Source organism: Chrysoperla carnea, chromosome 2 (assembly GCF_905475395.1).
Source record: "Chrysoperla carnea chromosome 2, inChrCarn1.1, whole genome shotgun sequence".
NCBI lineage: Eukaryota > Metazoa > Arthropoda > Insecta > Neuroptera > Chrysopidae > Chrysoperla > Chrysoperla carnea.
Genome location: NC_058338.1, coordinates 59,610,969 through 59,628,020, shown reverse-complemented (window position 1 = coordinate 59,628,020; position 17,052 = coordinate 59,610,969). Strand labels below are relative to the sequence as shown.

The window sequence follows — 17,052 nt, the reverse complement described above, 5'->3', positions numbered from 1 at the left end:
ACGCAATCGTTTGTTTTTTGACGCCACGTAAATAAAGAAAGATATCCACTCTTAAATAGCCAAACACACATAACTGATACTTCCATATTAATATATTCGCTTCGTGTGTGAGTTCCGTTTCCATGACAACGATACACTACTTTAATTATAGAATTGTATGGATGCATATATAATTGTGTGGATTGCATTGAAAACTTACATTTAAAATTTAATATTCTTGTTTCACAAATTTAAATAAATAATTATGATAATTTACATTTGAAAAATAATATTTGTACAATTTGATTTCTTATTCTCACAATTTTTAATGCATTAAGTTTAATTAATTAGTGTTTTTCAATCATTTTAATTTGACAGTTTCTATATCATTAACATGTAAAGAATTACAAATTAGTCATAACAGCCCCCTTTATCTCAAAAATTTTTCACTTAAAGCGCTGGCATCGATTTTATTATCCCTACCATGACTACGCACACAACGAATACTAAAAAATTTGCTTCTAATAAGCGCCCTCGTGGGTAAACAGTGATGTTTACAAGAAAATGTTTCAAACAAAAGTTGTTCATTTTTTTATAAGAAACATTTTTTACATTTAAACTTTGTTCTATCTCTAACGGTTTACAAGATGGATCCTACAGACCCAAGACCCAATTGACCTATGTTGCTCAATTACGAACTCGACCTCACTTTTTAAGTCCTGAGCACGCTGTAAAAATTTCAGCTTGATATCTTTTTTCGTTTTTGAATAATCGTGATGACAGACCGGCAGACCGGCAGACAGACAACCGAAAATTGACTAATCAGGTGATTTTATGAACACCTATGACAAAATTTTTCTCGTAGCATCATTATTTTTAAGCGTTACAAACTTGGGACTAAACTTAATATACTATGCATATTTCATATATACATGGTATAAGAATGTTACTAGTATTTTCATTTTGACGTTTATTAAATTTCAGGGGTGCCAAATTTCATATTACTTATTCAGATTTTATTTATTTATATTTGTATATTTTGAATTTTAGTAAATTAAGATGTTGAATTCTTATTGTCGTTTATGTGCTGAAATTCGTCAGAAATCAGAATTAGTTGAAATTAAAAATAATGTTGCATCTAACCTAAATATCGAATATAAAATATATCAATGTTTTCAATTTCAAATTGAAAATGATAGCAAATTACCGAAAAGTATTTGTACAGAATGTTTTCAACAAGTAATTACAATCTATGATTATCATGAAAAAGTTCTTCGTGCTCAGCAAACATTATATTCAATATTAGCCGAATGTGAAACTGATTTAGATATTAAGCTAGAACCAATCGGTCATGAATTTACAGATGAAAAGGTGTCTATTACAGATTTAGATAATAAGTCCACAATTGATACGACTAATTTTGGTCATAGTATATTTGATAATGATAATACACCTGATATTAAAAGTGGTGAGTCTTTACAATTAAGGAAAGGAAAATTCCAATTTTGATGCCTTTTTTATGATTGATGATATTCATACACAAGTGGGTCTTTAACGTAAGTCTTATTTGCATAAAAAAAAAACGCAAATGAAAAAAAAAACGATTCAATTAACTTCACTTGGCTCACGCTGCGTTTACCGATATATTCTCTGCTGCGGCTGAGTACACAGTTATGCATAAAAACAAATTGATCTATTCTAGGTTAGGTTATATTGGCTGTGCACGAGAGACACACCTAGGTCATGTGGTACCATGCTTGTGTTTTATCAAATTTTCCGCTGATAATTTATCAGCTCCTTAATTATTTTGAGAGGCCGGTGAGAATCGAACTCGCTATCTTAGACATAAAGCGTACGGAATTGGTTGTGCTTTAACCATCTGAGCTACTGAATTATAGGGTTGACTGAATTATACTAGTAGCTGTATACTAGTTTTGCTAAACATAATAATTTATATTTAGCATAATAATTATTAAATCTAATTAATTAAATTGTACTAATAGACTCGAAAACAGACTTTGAAGTTTCTAAAGCTGGCCTCTAAAATAATTCAGGTATAGACATATATTTTCAACAAAAATTACCTGATTTCGACTAAAAAAATCGCTATATATGTATGAAATTTTGGGTGATACCTCAGAAACTATGTATACAATCATCAAATGAACCCGATTGTATTTTTTGGGTTAAAATTACTTTGGTACTGGGTTTTTTTTTTATCAAATATCAAAACGTACAGTTATTTATGATTTTTTTAAAAGGTCGAAATAATTTTTTTGTCCCCTATATGGATGAAACTCAGTATTTAAAGTAATTGTGATCCAAAAAGTACAAAAATCGGATACATTTCATGATTGAATGCATAGTTTTTGAAATATTTTCCAAAATCATACACGAAGAGCGATTTCTTGGATCGATTTCAGAAAATTTTTATGAAAATATTTGTCTTATACTAAAAAGTACGAGATATTCGTGCATTTACGTCTTATTTAAATACTTTAGAAAATTTAGTTTTCGATATATAATTCTTTGAAATTCTATGAGTTTATAAAAAGCAAAATTTAAATTCATTTTCTAGGAAACGAAGATGATTCAGAGGACGATATACCATTAAATGAACGCAAGTTACGAGATCAACAAGTTAGTAAATTAATTATAATACAAAATTAAAAAATATAATTTTACAAATTATAATGTGAGATGGTCCAAAAAAAAAAAAAAATGAATGAATGTTTGCTTAATCATTTTATCAATCAAAAAAATGAACCTATTTGTTGCTTTTAATAAAGCCTGTCAAAATAAAAAAAATAGCAGTAAACGGTCCGAAACATCGGACAAAACTTTATTATATTATTAAATTGATATATTATTCTTATAATATTTTTATTGAAAGCAGCCAATTGTAAGAATTATTTAAAAACAAGTAATGAGGAACAGGCCTATGTATTTATTGGATTTAACATAATATTTAGAAGGATGTAGTTTGGTAAGGGTGAGGTTAAGCAAAGATTACCAAGTTACAAAAGTTACTTAAAAAGACATTTTAAATAATATTTGACCACTTTTGACGATTGCATCCCCTCCGGCTCCACAGCTACAGGGGGAGGTCCCAGAGGGGAGTTATATCAAACCTAGGACCTTGTTGATATAAACCCTGATACGAAGTTTCACTGCTGTCCCCTCAGCCTCTCCCTAGAAAATCCCATTTTCCTGTATTTGGAAAGGTTTTCCTAAGGTGTGTGCCTTCTCGAATTTTCCCGGATATGTGGCTTATACCATTCCTAGGAACACCTTAAGGTCTAGCTTTGTGCCTAGTTTAATCGAATTGTTAGAGCCGTTTTTGAGAAAACCCCAAAAATTCTGTTTTGGCCTAGAGGGAAGTACCCTTGAAAAAAGGCCTATAGAAAAAATGAAAAAGTCGTCTGAAATTATGACCAAACAGAACCTATGTACCGAGTTTGAGAAAAATCGGTTGAAAATTGAAGGCTCCAGCTTGGTAACAGACATACCGGCGGCGTAACATTTATTAAAAACCACTTTTTTGGAATCAGGGACCCTCAAATGTGTATTTCCGTTGAAACCCCGATATCGATTTTTTTTTTCGATCACAATACTTTATTATATTTATTATATAATAAAGTAAACAAGTGAAAACAAACAATTGACTGAGTTAATTGTTGAAATACCATGCATAGTCAGTGTTGATTTCTTTATCAAATTACTCATACAAACATGTGACACATACATAACTGATAATCAAGTATAGTACATATGTAAATGACTTTATAGGGTTCTGCATTACCGACCGACATTGAGTGTATAGTTTGTACACATATTATAAAATTTCCGCCTAATTGGCGCCCTCACGGGTAAACAGTGATGTTTACGAAAAAATGTTTCAAACAAAAGTTGTTTAATTTTTGATAAGGAACATTTTTTACATTTAAACTTTTGTTCTATCTCTAACGGTTTATAAGATGGGTCCTACGGACCCAAGACCCAATTGACCTATGATGCTCATTTACGAACTTGACCTCACTTTTTACGCCCTGAGTACGCTGTTCAGCTCTATATCTTATTTCGTTTTTGAGTTATCGTGTCCACAGACGGACGGACGGACAGTCGGAAATGGACTAATTAGGTGATTCTATGAACACCTATGACAAAATTTTTCTAGAATCATTATTTTTAAGCGTTACAAACTTTGGACTAAACTTAATATACTATGTATATTTCATATATGCATGGTATAAAAATGGACATTGATTTTTTTTCTCGTGTAATGAAGTTTGAAGTCCAACATATATTTCAATTGATTTTTTTAGATATACCTACACTAATTTCAAATTGATAAAAGAATAATATTATTGAAAATAATAATATTTATCCAAAATATGGGAATATTAAAAAATTTGATTGGCCGATAGTAATTAAATAAATATATAGATTTCGATTTTGTGTCTTTTTGAATTTTTCTAAATATTTTTGGAATTATTTTCTGAATGTTTTACATGGTTTTTGGTTGCTTACGAGGAGTGGTTGCCATTCACCCCACCACGGATCCTTCCTTGAATTTATATTTCTGAATCATGGATTATAAGTTAATAATTGACACATTTTATTCGTTCCTTTTTTTGGTGGGCCACTCTGAATAAGTTATTATTTAGGATTTATTTAATTTTATTAAAATATTTTTATGGATATCTAATATTGAGTAAAAAGTTTGGGATTTTAGACTGAATCTTCTGTTGATAAGAATTTTGTCGATGAAACAAAATGCGATCCTGAAAAGACAGCAAATGCATGTATCCGCAAACTTTCAGAAATTCTAAAAGGTATACTGAATTACATTTTTACCTGTATCATGGTTGGTAAATACTTCATTCAAATCGCTTTTTTAAAGTAGACGCTCTCTCTGTACCATAAGTACTTCCATACATTATCTATATTTTTATTATTACAGGGAAAATATAAAATGGGTGCTAAATTTACAATTATAGTGTCCGCTTAAAATAGGGCGGAGTATCTACCAACAACACCCTATAAATTTAGTCGTAAGAAAATATTCTAATCAAAAATTTATATTATTTTTAGAATGGAAAACTTACAAAAAATGGTTTTGTATAAAATGTGACAATAAAATAGAAGTAGGTACAATAAAAGATTTGAAAAATCATTGGTTTGATGTTCATAAAGCTCCCCCGAAATATCAGTGTATTGTATGTGATAAAGTATACGAGAAATTCGAAATATTTAGGAAACATATTAACGCACATCGTGATAAATATAAATACAAGTAATTTTTTAAATATATCTTTTACTAAAATTTTTTGAAAAATTAATATTATTGAAAGTTGCAAAAAATAATTGAAACAAAATCATTCTTTGGCCATTTTTCTCCGCCCTTAAAAACATTGATGTGTCAAAAATTTATTTGATAAACCCATAGAAAAGTATTTTCCTTCTAATAATTAGAAAAATTTCTTTTCTATTAAAAAATACATTCTGGATATAGATAGTAATCACCTTGTATTATTTTATAGTCAGTAAAGATTTTTGGAAGTAACTGCCTTAAGGAATAAAAATGACCGAAAAAGAACCATTAAAAAGAGTTTTCAAAATTTTTTCGAGATATTAGTTTTTTTTTATTTACCCATTTCATTGTCTTAGATTTTTCCAGTCAATTGACAAAGAACAGAATGTTAAAATTCTTATAATTCCGCCATCGTTAGCACGATGCTTGTGAAATTGATAAAATTAGGCAGATTATGTAAGAAATAAAAGATGTCCAATTACTTTTCAAAAAAATATTGTTAACTTCCCAGACTCAAAAGCGTGAAGCGTAAAATTTTTTGTTTCATTACTCAGTTTTAACGTACTACTACTTAGTGCAATAATGATACATACTACGGAACCCTTAGGCCCATGCGTACACATTTGGTCCATTTTTCTAGAACTAGTAAAGACAAAAGATATTAAATGAGTTTAGAAAGTATATTAAAAAATTAATTTGTTATTTTAGATGTGATATCTGTGGGAAATATTCACATAAGCGTGATCACCATGACAATCATATAGAAACACATTTAAAAGTTCGTAAATATATGTGTTCAACATGTGGTAAAAGTTTTAAGACACACGGTGGTTTATATTCACATAGTCGGATGCATTTACCAGATGAATTAAGAAAGAAATTTCGATGTGAGATGTGTGATAAAAGTTTTAATTCTTCATCAAATTTAACTTTACATAGAAAAATGCATGCAGGTATGATAACAAAATACTTGGATAAATCAATTGTTTTTAGTCTTTGTGGAAGTGGTGAAAAATTAAATTGGTTTTTAGAAGCTTTTAATTAATTCCATTTTTTTAGGAATCAAAGAATATACTTGTGATCAATGTGGGAAAATGTTTTCAACAAAAAATAGTTTAAATCAACATTGTACGAATGTACACTCGGACGAAACTCCATTTCATTGTCCGTTGTGCCCTAAAGCGTAAGTATTTTATTGTTTGTGGGGTTTTTTGTTTTAAATTCCTTAGCGCGAATGTTTTTTGAGCTTTAAAAATATAATTATCATCATCGTAAACTTTAGAACAACGCATTGCGTGATGGAGACATCAGTACAGCGTAAATTCCGTTTGTGAATCTCCGGTGGATTCATACGCATATGCGTTGTTCTAACGTCCACGATGATACTAAATCCATTATGATAACTGAAAAAATTTTTTAATTACTACTTTTCGAATGACATAAATAATTTTAAAAAAGAAATTTAAAAAATTGAAAGGCATGTAAACATTTTTTAACCAAAATATAATTTTTTCAGATTTAAATTAATATATGGATTAAAAAGTCATCAAACAGTACATACGAATATTAAACCATTTAAATGTGATACGTGCGGTAAAACATTCAGAGAGAAAGCCAGGATGAAAGCACATCAAAAAATACACACAACTGAGTTACCATTTAAATGTGAATATTGTAAAAAATGTTTCAAGTTGAAATATGTTTTGAAGGTAAAATAAATACTTTTTGTATTGTTACAAATAGGGAAATAAAAATTTTACATATTCGTCGAAAATTGAACCTTGGAACACCTCTTAATTTTAGCGGTAACAACGCCTTATCATTATAACTACACATATTTAATATATACTGGGTGCTTAATATATCTTTATTGAATAATTTTTGGGGAAAAACAACCGGGGTAAAAGTTTGTTGCTCAGAGAGAGATATCCAAGGGCTAAGTATTTGTTTATTGCAGACTACGGATAAATTAAGAAAATTTCTAACACTCCTGAAATTGATTCGATAAATCGTTGTTCGTATGAAAATTCCAATCGTTAAATGAAATAGATTTTTCTATTTTTAGATTAAAAAAATGTAATTATCATGTTTAAGTTTTATCGGAATTGAAAACTAAAAATTTATCTCGATGTTATTACAACTTTCTTAAAGGGAGTTGAGATGAATGAAATAATCTCTTTTGCTCTTTTATTTTTTCGATCATTATTACTTGATGTATTTCAAAAACTGGCAAAAAGTAACATAAATAACCACTAAAGAAAGTTCACTTTCGCCGTAAGTTATGTGAGAATCAAAATTTATTATAAAATTTTGTCGTTTGTTTATAGGTACATTTACGTCAACATACGGGTGAACGTCCTTACTCCTGTCAAGAGTGTAACCATCAATTTACAAATTGGTCTAATTATAATAAACATATGAAAGGTCGGCATGGTATTAATGTCAAATCAAAAGCAACACAAATATTACAACAACAACGATTACAATTAATGAAACAAGAAGAGCTTATACAAATGCAACAAGAACAAGAACAACAACAAATGAGTAATGAATCATCTGATAATAATCATCATACATTAAACAATATTAATAATACAATTTTACCAATTCCACAACAACTATTCCATTCAGATCTTTAGTTTATACATGTATATTAAGGTAGCGAAAGTTCACTAGTTTAATCAGAGTTCTTTAACGAAGAGTAGAGAAGTGTTTCTAGAAATTTAGTCCATGTAGGACAATTCAAAGAAAAAAATTACTCTTAACCTCCTTTATGATTCATACAAGGACTTGGTGACACTGATAAAACATTTCAAACGATTAGATAGTTACAGTATGGTTAATGAAAGTGAAGTATCTACTAGTTAACTTATATGCTAGACGAATGAATGATACGTTTGCAATCACCATGACAGTGCACATTCATTTATCACCATGACAGTGTAATATCATGACAGTGCAATCGTGTAATATAAAGAGTTCCCGCAGTCCCGAATATTTTAAGAAGCGTGGATCGCAGACTCCGCTCAAATTTTACATTTTAAGATTCTTTATTAAATATTGGTCTATGAGACGGCAAGTTCGATCTTCACCCATCTGATAACCAGATAAGACGTATTTTTATGAAATTTTATTGATTTATAAACACGCCTATGCTTGCCTATCGAAAAATGTAAAACTGACTAGAACTTTAACTTTCAGAACTCTAGGTAAATCTAAATACATGTGTACTGAAATTATAAGAAGTCTTTGTAAATTAGAATTTAAAAAAAAGAAGATATTGTTTTATAAAAAAGTATTTTTTTGCATTTTGATACAGGTTCAATTCCTAGATTTATATTTTTAAGTATGCTTATTCAGTTCAAAGCTATTACATTCATTTCTTGGATAAAGCCAGGTTTACACTATACAAGGTTTTATAAAAATTAGCTAACAAAATTTTATCAAAATTTTTGATGAAAAATTGTCAATATACGGTAATATACTGTAAATGTATTATTCGATTGGCTCGTTTTTAACTGATTATTTTTTTTGCCGCATATTTACCGATTAGTGCTATCCTGTCTTTTCGAAATTTATTAATAAATATTGATAGCGTTAATCAGAACTAAAAACAGTATACAGATATACAATCGGTAGATATGCAGTAAAAATAAAAACTAAAACCTGTGTTTGTTTATTGTCAATATCTAAATACCATCACAGTATGACCTCATCGATACAATATATTTAGGTTCTGTTTGTTTATTGATGCCATCAAAGATGGTATTACAGTATGATGTCAGAATTTATATTGCATAGATGTAAACTAATGACGTCATATTGTGATATCACATTTAATAGTATTAATAAATAAACAAAACCTTAACATTATATCGACGGCGACCTTATATCGACCAAATGAGGTGAAGTAAAGCAAACGTAATGCAACAGTGATGTCATTCTTTTAACCTATGATTTATATACATATCAATTTTTTAGTTGAAGGTTTACTATTTAGCGCTATAGAGTAAAATTCGATAAAGGATTATGGTGGAATGGTTGAATTTCAATAGAAGAAAAATATTAAGAACTATTTCAAATGGTGTACTCCGTGATTATTTTATGTGCCACAACTGTCTAAATTAAAGCAGAATCGGACTTTTAAACTGTTATACTTTGCATTTTTAGTATTTACGTCCGAAACTAGTTATATACTTAGTTTTGGTTCTAAAGGAACTTCGTTCCTGGACGGGGTCCCACGACCACAATATTTTTATTTATTAATACTTTAAAATAAAATTAGGTATATCCATAGAATAATATAACCTGACGGTATATATGGGTATATCATTCAAATTGTTATTGGTATCATCCATTAATCTTTGAACATAAAAATTAATGTTTCTGGCTTTCTAAGTTAGCTTTTAATGATATTGTCTGTTTTGAAGTCTACTTTCTATTCGATTCTGATGATGGAAAAATTTGTCAATATAAGATCTTGTGTCATGGTTTTATTTTTGAAGAAGACTTTTCGTCTTCTGCTACTGTCACGTAGGAAGTTTTAAATATATGGATGAGGATGTTGAAATATTATAGGAAAAACACCCTTAAACTATTGGAATAATATTTTTTATTTATTTATAAAAAATTAAGGGCAGCAATTTCAACTCATAAAATAGATCTTCCCCCATCAATATCCAATATATTTTCATATGTCAATTTTTGTTCTAAGTTGAGGCATTTTTTTGGTCTTTCCCCAATTTCCTCCATCCTTTAATGGTTTGCAAAAATTAAAACTTATTATTATGCTCTGTTGAAAAATCGAATCGGTTATTATTTATTCGTTATTTATTATCGTATTATCGTTATTTTTGATTGATTAACTTCAATCGTGATTGGCTAACTTCAAAACGATCTATTAGCCATAATAGATTAAAATAGTCCACCTGTATAATTTTATATTTTGATTATAGGCGTAACAATGTAACGCCGTTTACAAATCTATAGGTAATTAAAAACTTTTAAACTCTTCAAGATTTTTATTTGCCTTAAAAATAACAGTAAAAAAGTAAAAAAACCATTATTTGAATTTTAAAAAATGTTTCCGAATGAAATCAGGTTTTTTTTTTGGATTCAATTTATTTCAAATTAAAATTCACAATACTTTTTTAATCAAACACAAATTCAGTTTATTTTGAGAGTTTAAATAGAAGTTTACTTCAAATACTTTAATAATACAGGCTAATACCAGTGGTAGATTTAGGGGTTTTGCCGCTCTAGGCTGATGAAGGACCGCTTTATCAACACAAATATTTGATAAAAAAGATTTTTAATTTATTTAAATTCTTAAATATCTTAGAAAACGAACAACGTACATCTTCAAGTTCACCTTTCTTCACCTTATCATCAGATAAAACTTGGAAAGAGGTAATTATTCAAATTAAAGTCTTCTCAACCTATTCTTAAACCCGCCACCGCAAAGACGAAATTTTTATGGATCAAAGTCAACTTTATTACCCAAATGCGTTTTATTAAAATTTTTTTTTAATTTTAAACAACACTTCAACGAGAATCCGATGTTAAGATGAAATAACGGTTTATTTTCGACAATTAAGTAACAAAAATTTACCCCGCGGTTTTCACAAAAGAACTTGTAAGCTTATTATGTTTCAAAAGCTTATATTGTTATTATAAATATCCCTCGATATATTTAGGAATGTGGTTCTTGCTCCGGTAGACATTTGTAATTCTGTTATATTCTTTAAAAAAATATGAAAAAAATTCAATAATTTTTTTGTCTTGCAATTGACAAAACAATAGTCTTACTTCTTGTAGTTTATAAGCATTTGTATGATTGCCTTATTTTATTGTATTTCTGGTCAAACCGGAAATGCGAACAACTTTGGTTCTTCACACTCAAAATTTTTTGGAATTATGAGTTTCTTGTTATGCATGTTTAATTTTGTGACCGTTTTTTTTTCGATAAAAGTCTCATTTTCATGAGACTGAAATTATAAACCCTACTACTATTAATACTACATTTGGTGATAGCTGACTTTTAGCATCATTATATGTATTCCTAGGGCCTTGTGTCAGAACGCTTATTATCCATGGACGGAAAAAGGATACATTGGAGTATATACCTGGCCAATCTGTTCCACATTTCACTCCAAAAGAAGTGATACCAACTAGAACGTCTTCTCCACGTAGGGTACACACTAAGGGTCCACCAGAGTCACCCTATATAATTAAATATTTAATAAATAAAATTATTAATATTTTATTTTTAATGTGCGAAAACTACTAAAAAAGTTTTGAGCCATCATAAACTAAAGGTAACTTTACTATTATACTTTAAGAAAAATTTCGTGGGAAATCCTTAACATTCGTTGATAAATTACTATACAGAAAGCTCTAAATAATGATACTCTGAAGATCTTAGCAAGTAAACAAAATTGTTTTAGCTTAAATTGTCAATAATATCTCCTAATGATTCTAATTCTTGCAAATTTCTTGCTAATCTTCTGAGTTCTCAATGATTTTCTTTTAAAATTATAGTATGGCACAAAAGTCATTAAAACATGAAATAATCGATCAATTGAATTTCGATAAGCCACTCCAGGCATTGTGAAAATTTTAATTTTCTTTTTTATAAGCGAGCTCTGAGGTCGAAAACAGATTTGATCTGAAAGACCCTTTTAGGGTTTAAGAGAGGTGGATATCGAGGCGGTGCCTTACTTTAGTAAAGAGCGCATGAGGGAATATTGTGCAGTGGAATTTGTTAATAAAGTTTGAATTTTCCAGCGAAGATGATGAGTAACGGGTGGTATATATCTAATAAAAATTTCGGTTTAGATATACCTTAAATAATGCAAACACGATTAATTCCTTTTTTAATAATGATATTGCATATCAAATGTAGATATACCTGGCATGTATCAATTCCTGGTTCAAGGCAGCACAACATTCCATCGGTAAGCTTAATCCCCGCTTTCTGGAATCGATCGTGACATTTACGTGTACTGATAAGTTCTACTGTAGCATATTGCAATATGTGTGGAGTATAATTTTTCGCATCTTGGCCCTGTGGAACATAGCGAGTATTACCCCATCCCATTATTTTACATTTTGAATGTGATTCAATTTTCGTATCAGCCATACTAAGCGGTTTTATTAAACCTGTTGATTCTTTATTCCAAAATTCTCCATCAATCTGAAATTTGTGTGAAGTAACAAGAGAGCAACCAAGAATCATTTAAAAGGAGGAATGAATATATGGATACAAATTTTTAATTAATTTTTTTAAAAATATTATAAAGTTTGCTTGTTTTCATCTATTTTGATTATTCAAACTCCCATCAATTCTGATCATCCTTTTTTTCAAGCTAAAAGCAACAAAAAATTTGTTATTGTTATCTCAAAGTTGGTACTTGTTTTCCATGGATTAATAGTTTGTTCAATCAGTTCAATGATTGTTGTATCGATCTTTGTATCATGGATTATTTGACTAAGCCCGTGGCTAAAGCAACCATGCCCATAGGGGAAGGTTGGGCAAGATGGAAGGAGCGGATAAGATAGAAACTACAATCAAAATCGGTTAAAACGACATTGAAGGGAACAAGTCGTAATAAGCGATATGTACATTTTTATACAGTGGAAGTATATGTGTATATGTACACATGTCGACCTGACAATTGGCTCCTACAACCGATATACGAGTTAATAAGGTCCAAAGTAAAGTTAAAATAAAGTTTATAAGGTTGAAAAAAGTATTAGGATGGTGTTTCTTTTAAATTGTATGCATATGTAAAAAACTGTATTTTTACATGCGTTGGACGTTAAAGCCGATATATTTGCTTATAATTCCAAATAATATTCGTCGCTATAGCCGATGTATCGTTATAACTGACATTGAAAAAAATTATAGAAATTTAGTCGAGACCTTTCATTTACGTCGATATAATCGGTTCGTTGTTATAAACGTTTTTGAGTGTATTTACGGATACAAAGACTCGTGGCCGTGTAAACTTTACACATGAAGTTCAGTCAGGCTTGTTCTCGCCAGTGAAGAGATCAAGTGTTTTGTTTTTTCGACTTTGTATTATTACAAAAACATAGGATAGACTAATCACTTTAGCATAAAAAGATGCAATTATTTAATTATTAAATACAAAGTTAGACCTATTAAATACAAAGTTAGACCAACGATCTTAGCCTCCCTTCCGTTCTCATTATTACACTTCACTTGACTACCTTATGTGTCTCGGACCTCCAAATTATTTGTTAATGAGCAATAGAATTTAAAAAAGGAAGCTCTGTTTTATCACTCTGTTTTATTTTATTTTATTTTATTTTTGGGAACGTATACAAACAGAATGGAAATTATTTGAATGAGCTTACTCTTATAATTGAAATATCATTGGGTGATGCCTTGACATTTGCTATGTATTTCTCATGAGGATTATTCCATTCTGCATGAAAATATTTCATATTATGGACGTTTTTCTTATCAACTCCACCAGCAAACACACGGACTCTTTTATCAGGTACTCGTTTTGCTGGATGCGTGTCTGGATTAAAGAAACAATGGGCTGCCGTTAAAACAGTATTTATGTTAATAATAGTTCAACCACACATGCATCTTTCTATCAGCAAGTACAAGAGCCTTAAAAGAAAAGATTTTCGTTTAAGTTTTGTTTGATTTTACATAATAAAATTTTTTTTATTTTTTCCCAATTTTGAACAAAAAATGTAATTTTGTGATTTTTTCCCCTAATGCTTCGTTTTTGAGATTAGAAATGTTAGAGTGGCTACATACTATTTGTTTATGGGAAAAAAATATAAGTAATTTTTCCAATTAAATTCGCAAGAGAATCCAAAAAATTTATGATAAAAAATTTAGACAAATTTCTACCCAAAAAATTCGTGCGTTCAAGGGTTTAAAATATAAAATTTGGGTAAATCCATCAAATAATGCTGCCCATTTAGAATGATATTTGCGCCAGTATTAATATTAAGAAGCATATATGTTTGAATTTTTCTTTACACTAGACTTAATTTGCAACTACATTTTCGACTATATTTGCAAACATACGGTCCGAATATTTTATTCCAAGTGCTTAAAAGGCCGTGGATCTGATAATTATAGTTCTTTTTAATAGCTTTATCCCATCCTGAAATGTCCGAAAATCAGAATGGCGTTGTGTTTAATAATTCAAACCTTTATTTATTGAAGTAAATGTGAATGAAAATTATCGGACTTAAATTGTTGTTTCATGGAATCCCATTTGATTTGGTGTCTAAAATTAAAGACCTTTTTTAAGTCAAAGTGCAGGTAAAGATATAAGTGCATTATCAAAACGAAACTAAACCATAGGAATTAGTATATCTGATTATAATTATACCATGAAAGGAAATTGTCCATTTTTAGCATTTTGTCCATTTACTATGCGATTCTGTTTATTTTGTTTATTGCAATATACATACTGAAAAAATAAAAGGTCTAAAAAAGGTTGTAAGATTCCATTTCCAAACTTGATGATAGTAACAAATATGATATACCAAACCATGTTACTCACATAGAAAAATATCCACTATTAATTTAAAAAGATCCATCAATATGCGGAGTCGTTTAAAATGACAGTAAAAATTTTATGTTGACACATGTAAACCAGTTAGGCTGGGCGAGCCGAAATAAAATATTTCGATGGAAAACGAAATATTCGAAAACTATACAACTGCTATTAGAAGTAAATGGCGTTTTGGTTTTATAAAAAATACCCAATTATAGGTGTATTTTTTACAAAATTAAAAAAAAAACTATTCTATTATAATTTCTACAAAAGAATTAAAAAAAATTCCCCGTTAGATTCATATTGGTAAAAACGAGCTGCCGAATTTTTTACTTTTTGTTACTTCGAAAGATTGTTTGAGTCATTAGCAAAAAATAAAGATTCTTCATTCCATTTCAAATTCTTTAAACTAAATTACAGTTGATTGTATAGAGAGTATATATTTTTGTCTGTTTATACCTATATTAGGCCGAAAACATAGAAAGAATAGTAAAATAATTATTTTATATGGATATGTAGTGAAATATAGTCGTAGAACTGCTATTTAAAGGATATAAGTTAGCCAGAAGAGGACACCAAAAACTCTCTCAGACAACTGTTACAGTGCTTATCTAATATCACAGTGTCCTCTAAAAGTGTACATAAATCTGAAAATCTGAAAATGATAAGTTGGAAGAATATCTTCAAAAGCGGCAATTTATGGGATAAGCCGTAGTCAAGCCGTAATCACCTGCAAGTTAGCACTTGTTAATAGAATGCAGCGAATTGATATAAAAAGAAATTGGTTACCTGCTTGAATATCAGGTATCCGTAAGAAAATTTCTATCATTATTTCATAGTAATAGAATGAATGTTAAGGAATCAGGCAATTCTTTATTATTTATGCCCGAATTTATAAAAAAATTTATTGAAAAATCAATATACACATTTGCGAAAACAAATATTATGTAAGACTGGAAAGTGGTATAATCCCACGCTAGTATTATAGTAATAATTAATTAGGTACTATAATGTTTGTTACCTACTATTGGGAAAATCACTAATGACGTCAATATGGAATTCACAAGTAGGCTTAAATCTTAATAAAACAACAGTGGTCTATGGAATAACAAGATGATTAAAAAAGTAGACTATTTTTTACTAGGCAGTATATTCATACATTTGAATAGTATTGTTGTAAATTACTATCGATTCTTGATATCCCTGATAAAAAAATCCGATACATAAATTGGAAAATTTCCAATTAAATTCATTGGAACAAATGGGATTCAGTTGGGAACAAAATTTCCAAATCATTCCAATTAATTTCATTGGAACCAATTCAAAATTTTAAATCAAATTTTAAGAGAGATGAATGGAAAAATTTTTTTATTCATTCCAATCAAAACTGATTTAATGGTTTCGTCGGATTTAATTGGAAAATATTCAAAAAAAATATTTTTAAAAATCTGGTTTTTTTGAAAACATGAAATAATATTTTTATGCAATGTGCACATGTCTATACGTTGTTACGGTTGCCTAGATATAAATCAAATTAAAATAAAATTCTCGCCCATAGAACATTGTAAATATTTTGGGAGAAATATAAATAAAAAAATAATAACTTTACCGTATGAACCTTATTCGTGGTTTTTATTCAGTTAATTAGCGTTGAAAAACTAATAAAAATTTATAGTAGAATAATTTTACTTCAGTTGCATTATGCTTTATGATAAAACATTCATTTCTTTCTTTTTAATAATTTTTAAGTGTTGTATTTTATAAAGAATTATAAATTAGGGAAAAATTCTTGACCGTTATTTGATTTTGAATAAATATTGACTTAATACTTCCTTCATATGCAAAAATAAAACAAACTCCGGGAATAAGTAACTAATGATTACTTAATTAAGCTAATAGAACACAATTAGGTAAAATATTACGATAGGGTGCAGTTTCTATTATTTTTCAAGAGTTATTGCTTTAGATAATACAATAGAAATGTTGAGAACTAGTAAATTGTATAAGGACAATTTAAAAGTGTAATTGATGTCTTTTCTTTCCTTAAGGTAGTACCAGCATGAAATCACTTTTCGACAGATTTGGCCGAATTTTTTTTCTCGGGTTTATAATAGCTTTATTTATGAATTCCTAAAATTTCATAATTTTTGACCGTTTAGATCGCGAGATATTTAAAGACAAAGTTTAATAAATAGAAGGATATCC

At 29.1% G+C, this 17,052-nt stretch overlaps 1 protein-coding gene across 1 annotated transcript; it reads left to right on the top strand.

The window, feature by feature from the left end:
- The first annotated feature begins 1,038 nt into the window (after window positions 1-1,038).
- Window positions 1,039-7,933, top strand: LOC123292809 (zinc finger protein 616-like). The gene is made up of 9 exons (XM_044873523.1): window positions 1,039-1,075; window positions 1,205-1,447; window positions 2,558-2,619; window positions 4,715-4,814; window positions 5,074-5,275; window positions 6,002-6,246; window positions 6,353-6,476; window positions 6,810-7,002; window positions 7,621-7,933. Exons 1-9 carry the CDS (start codon window positions 1,039-1,041, stop codon window positions 7,930-7,932), a joined length of 1,518 nt encoding a protein of 505 aa, XP_044729458.1. The 3' UTR covers window position 7,933.
- Window positions 7,934-17,052: the final 9,119 nt, after the last annotated feature.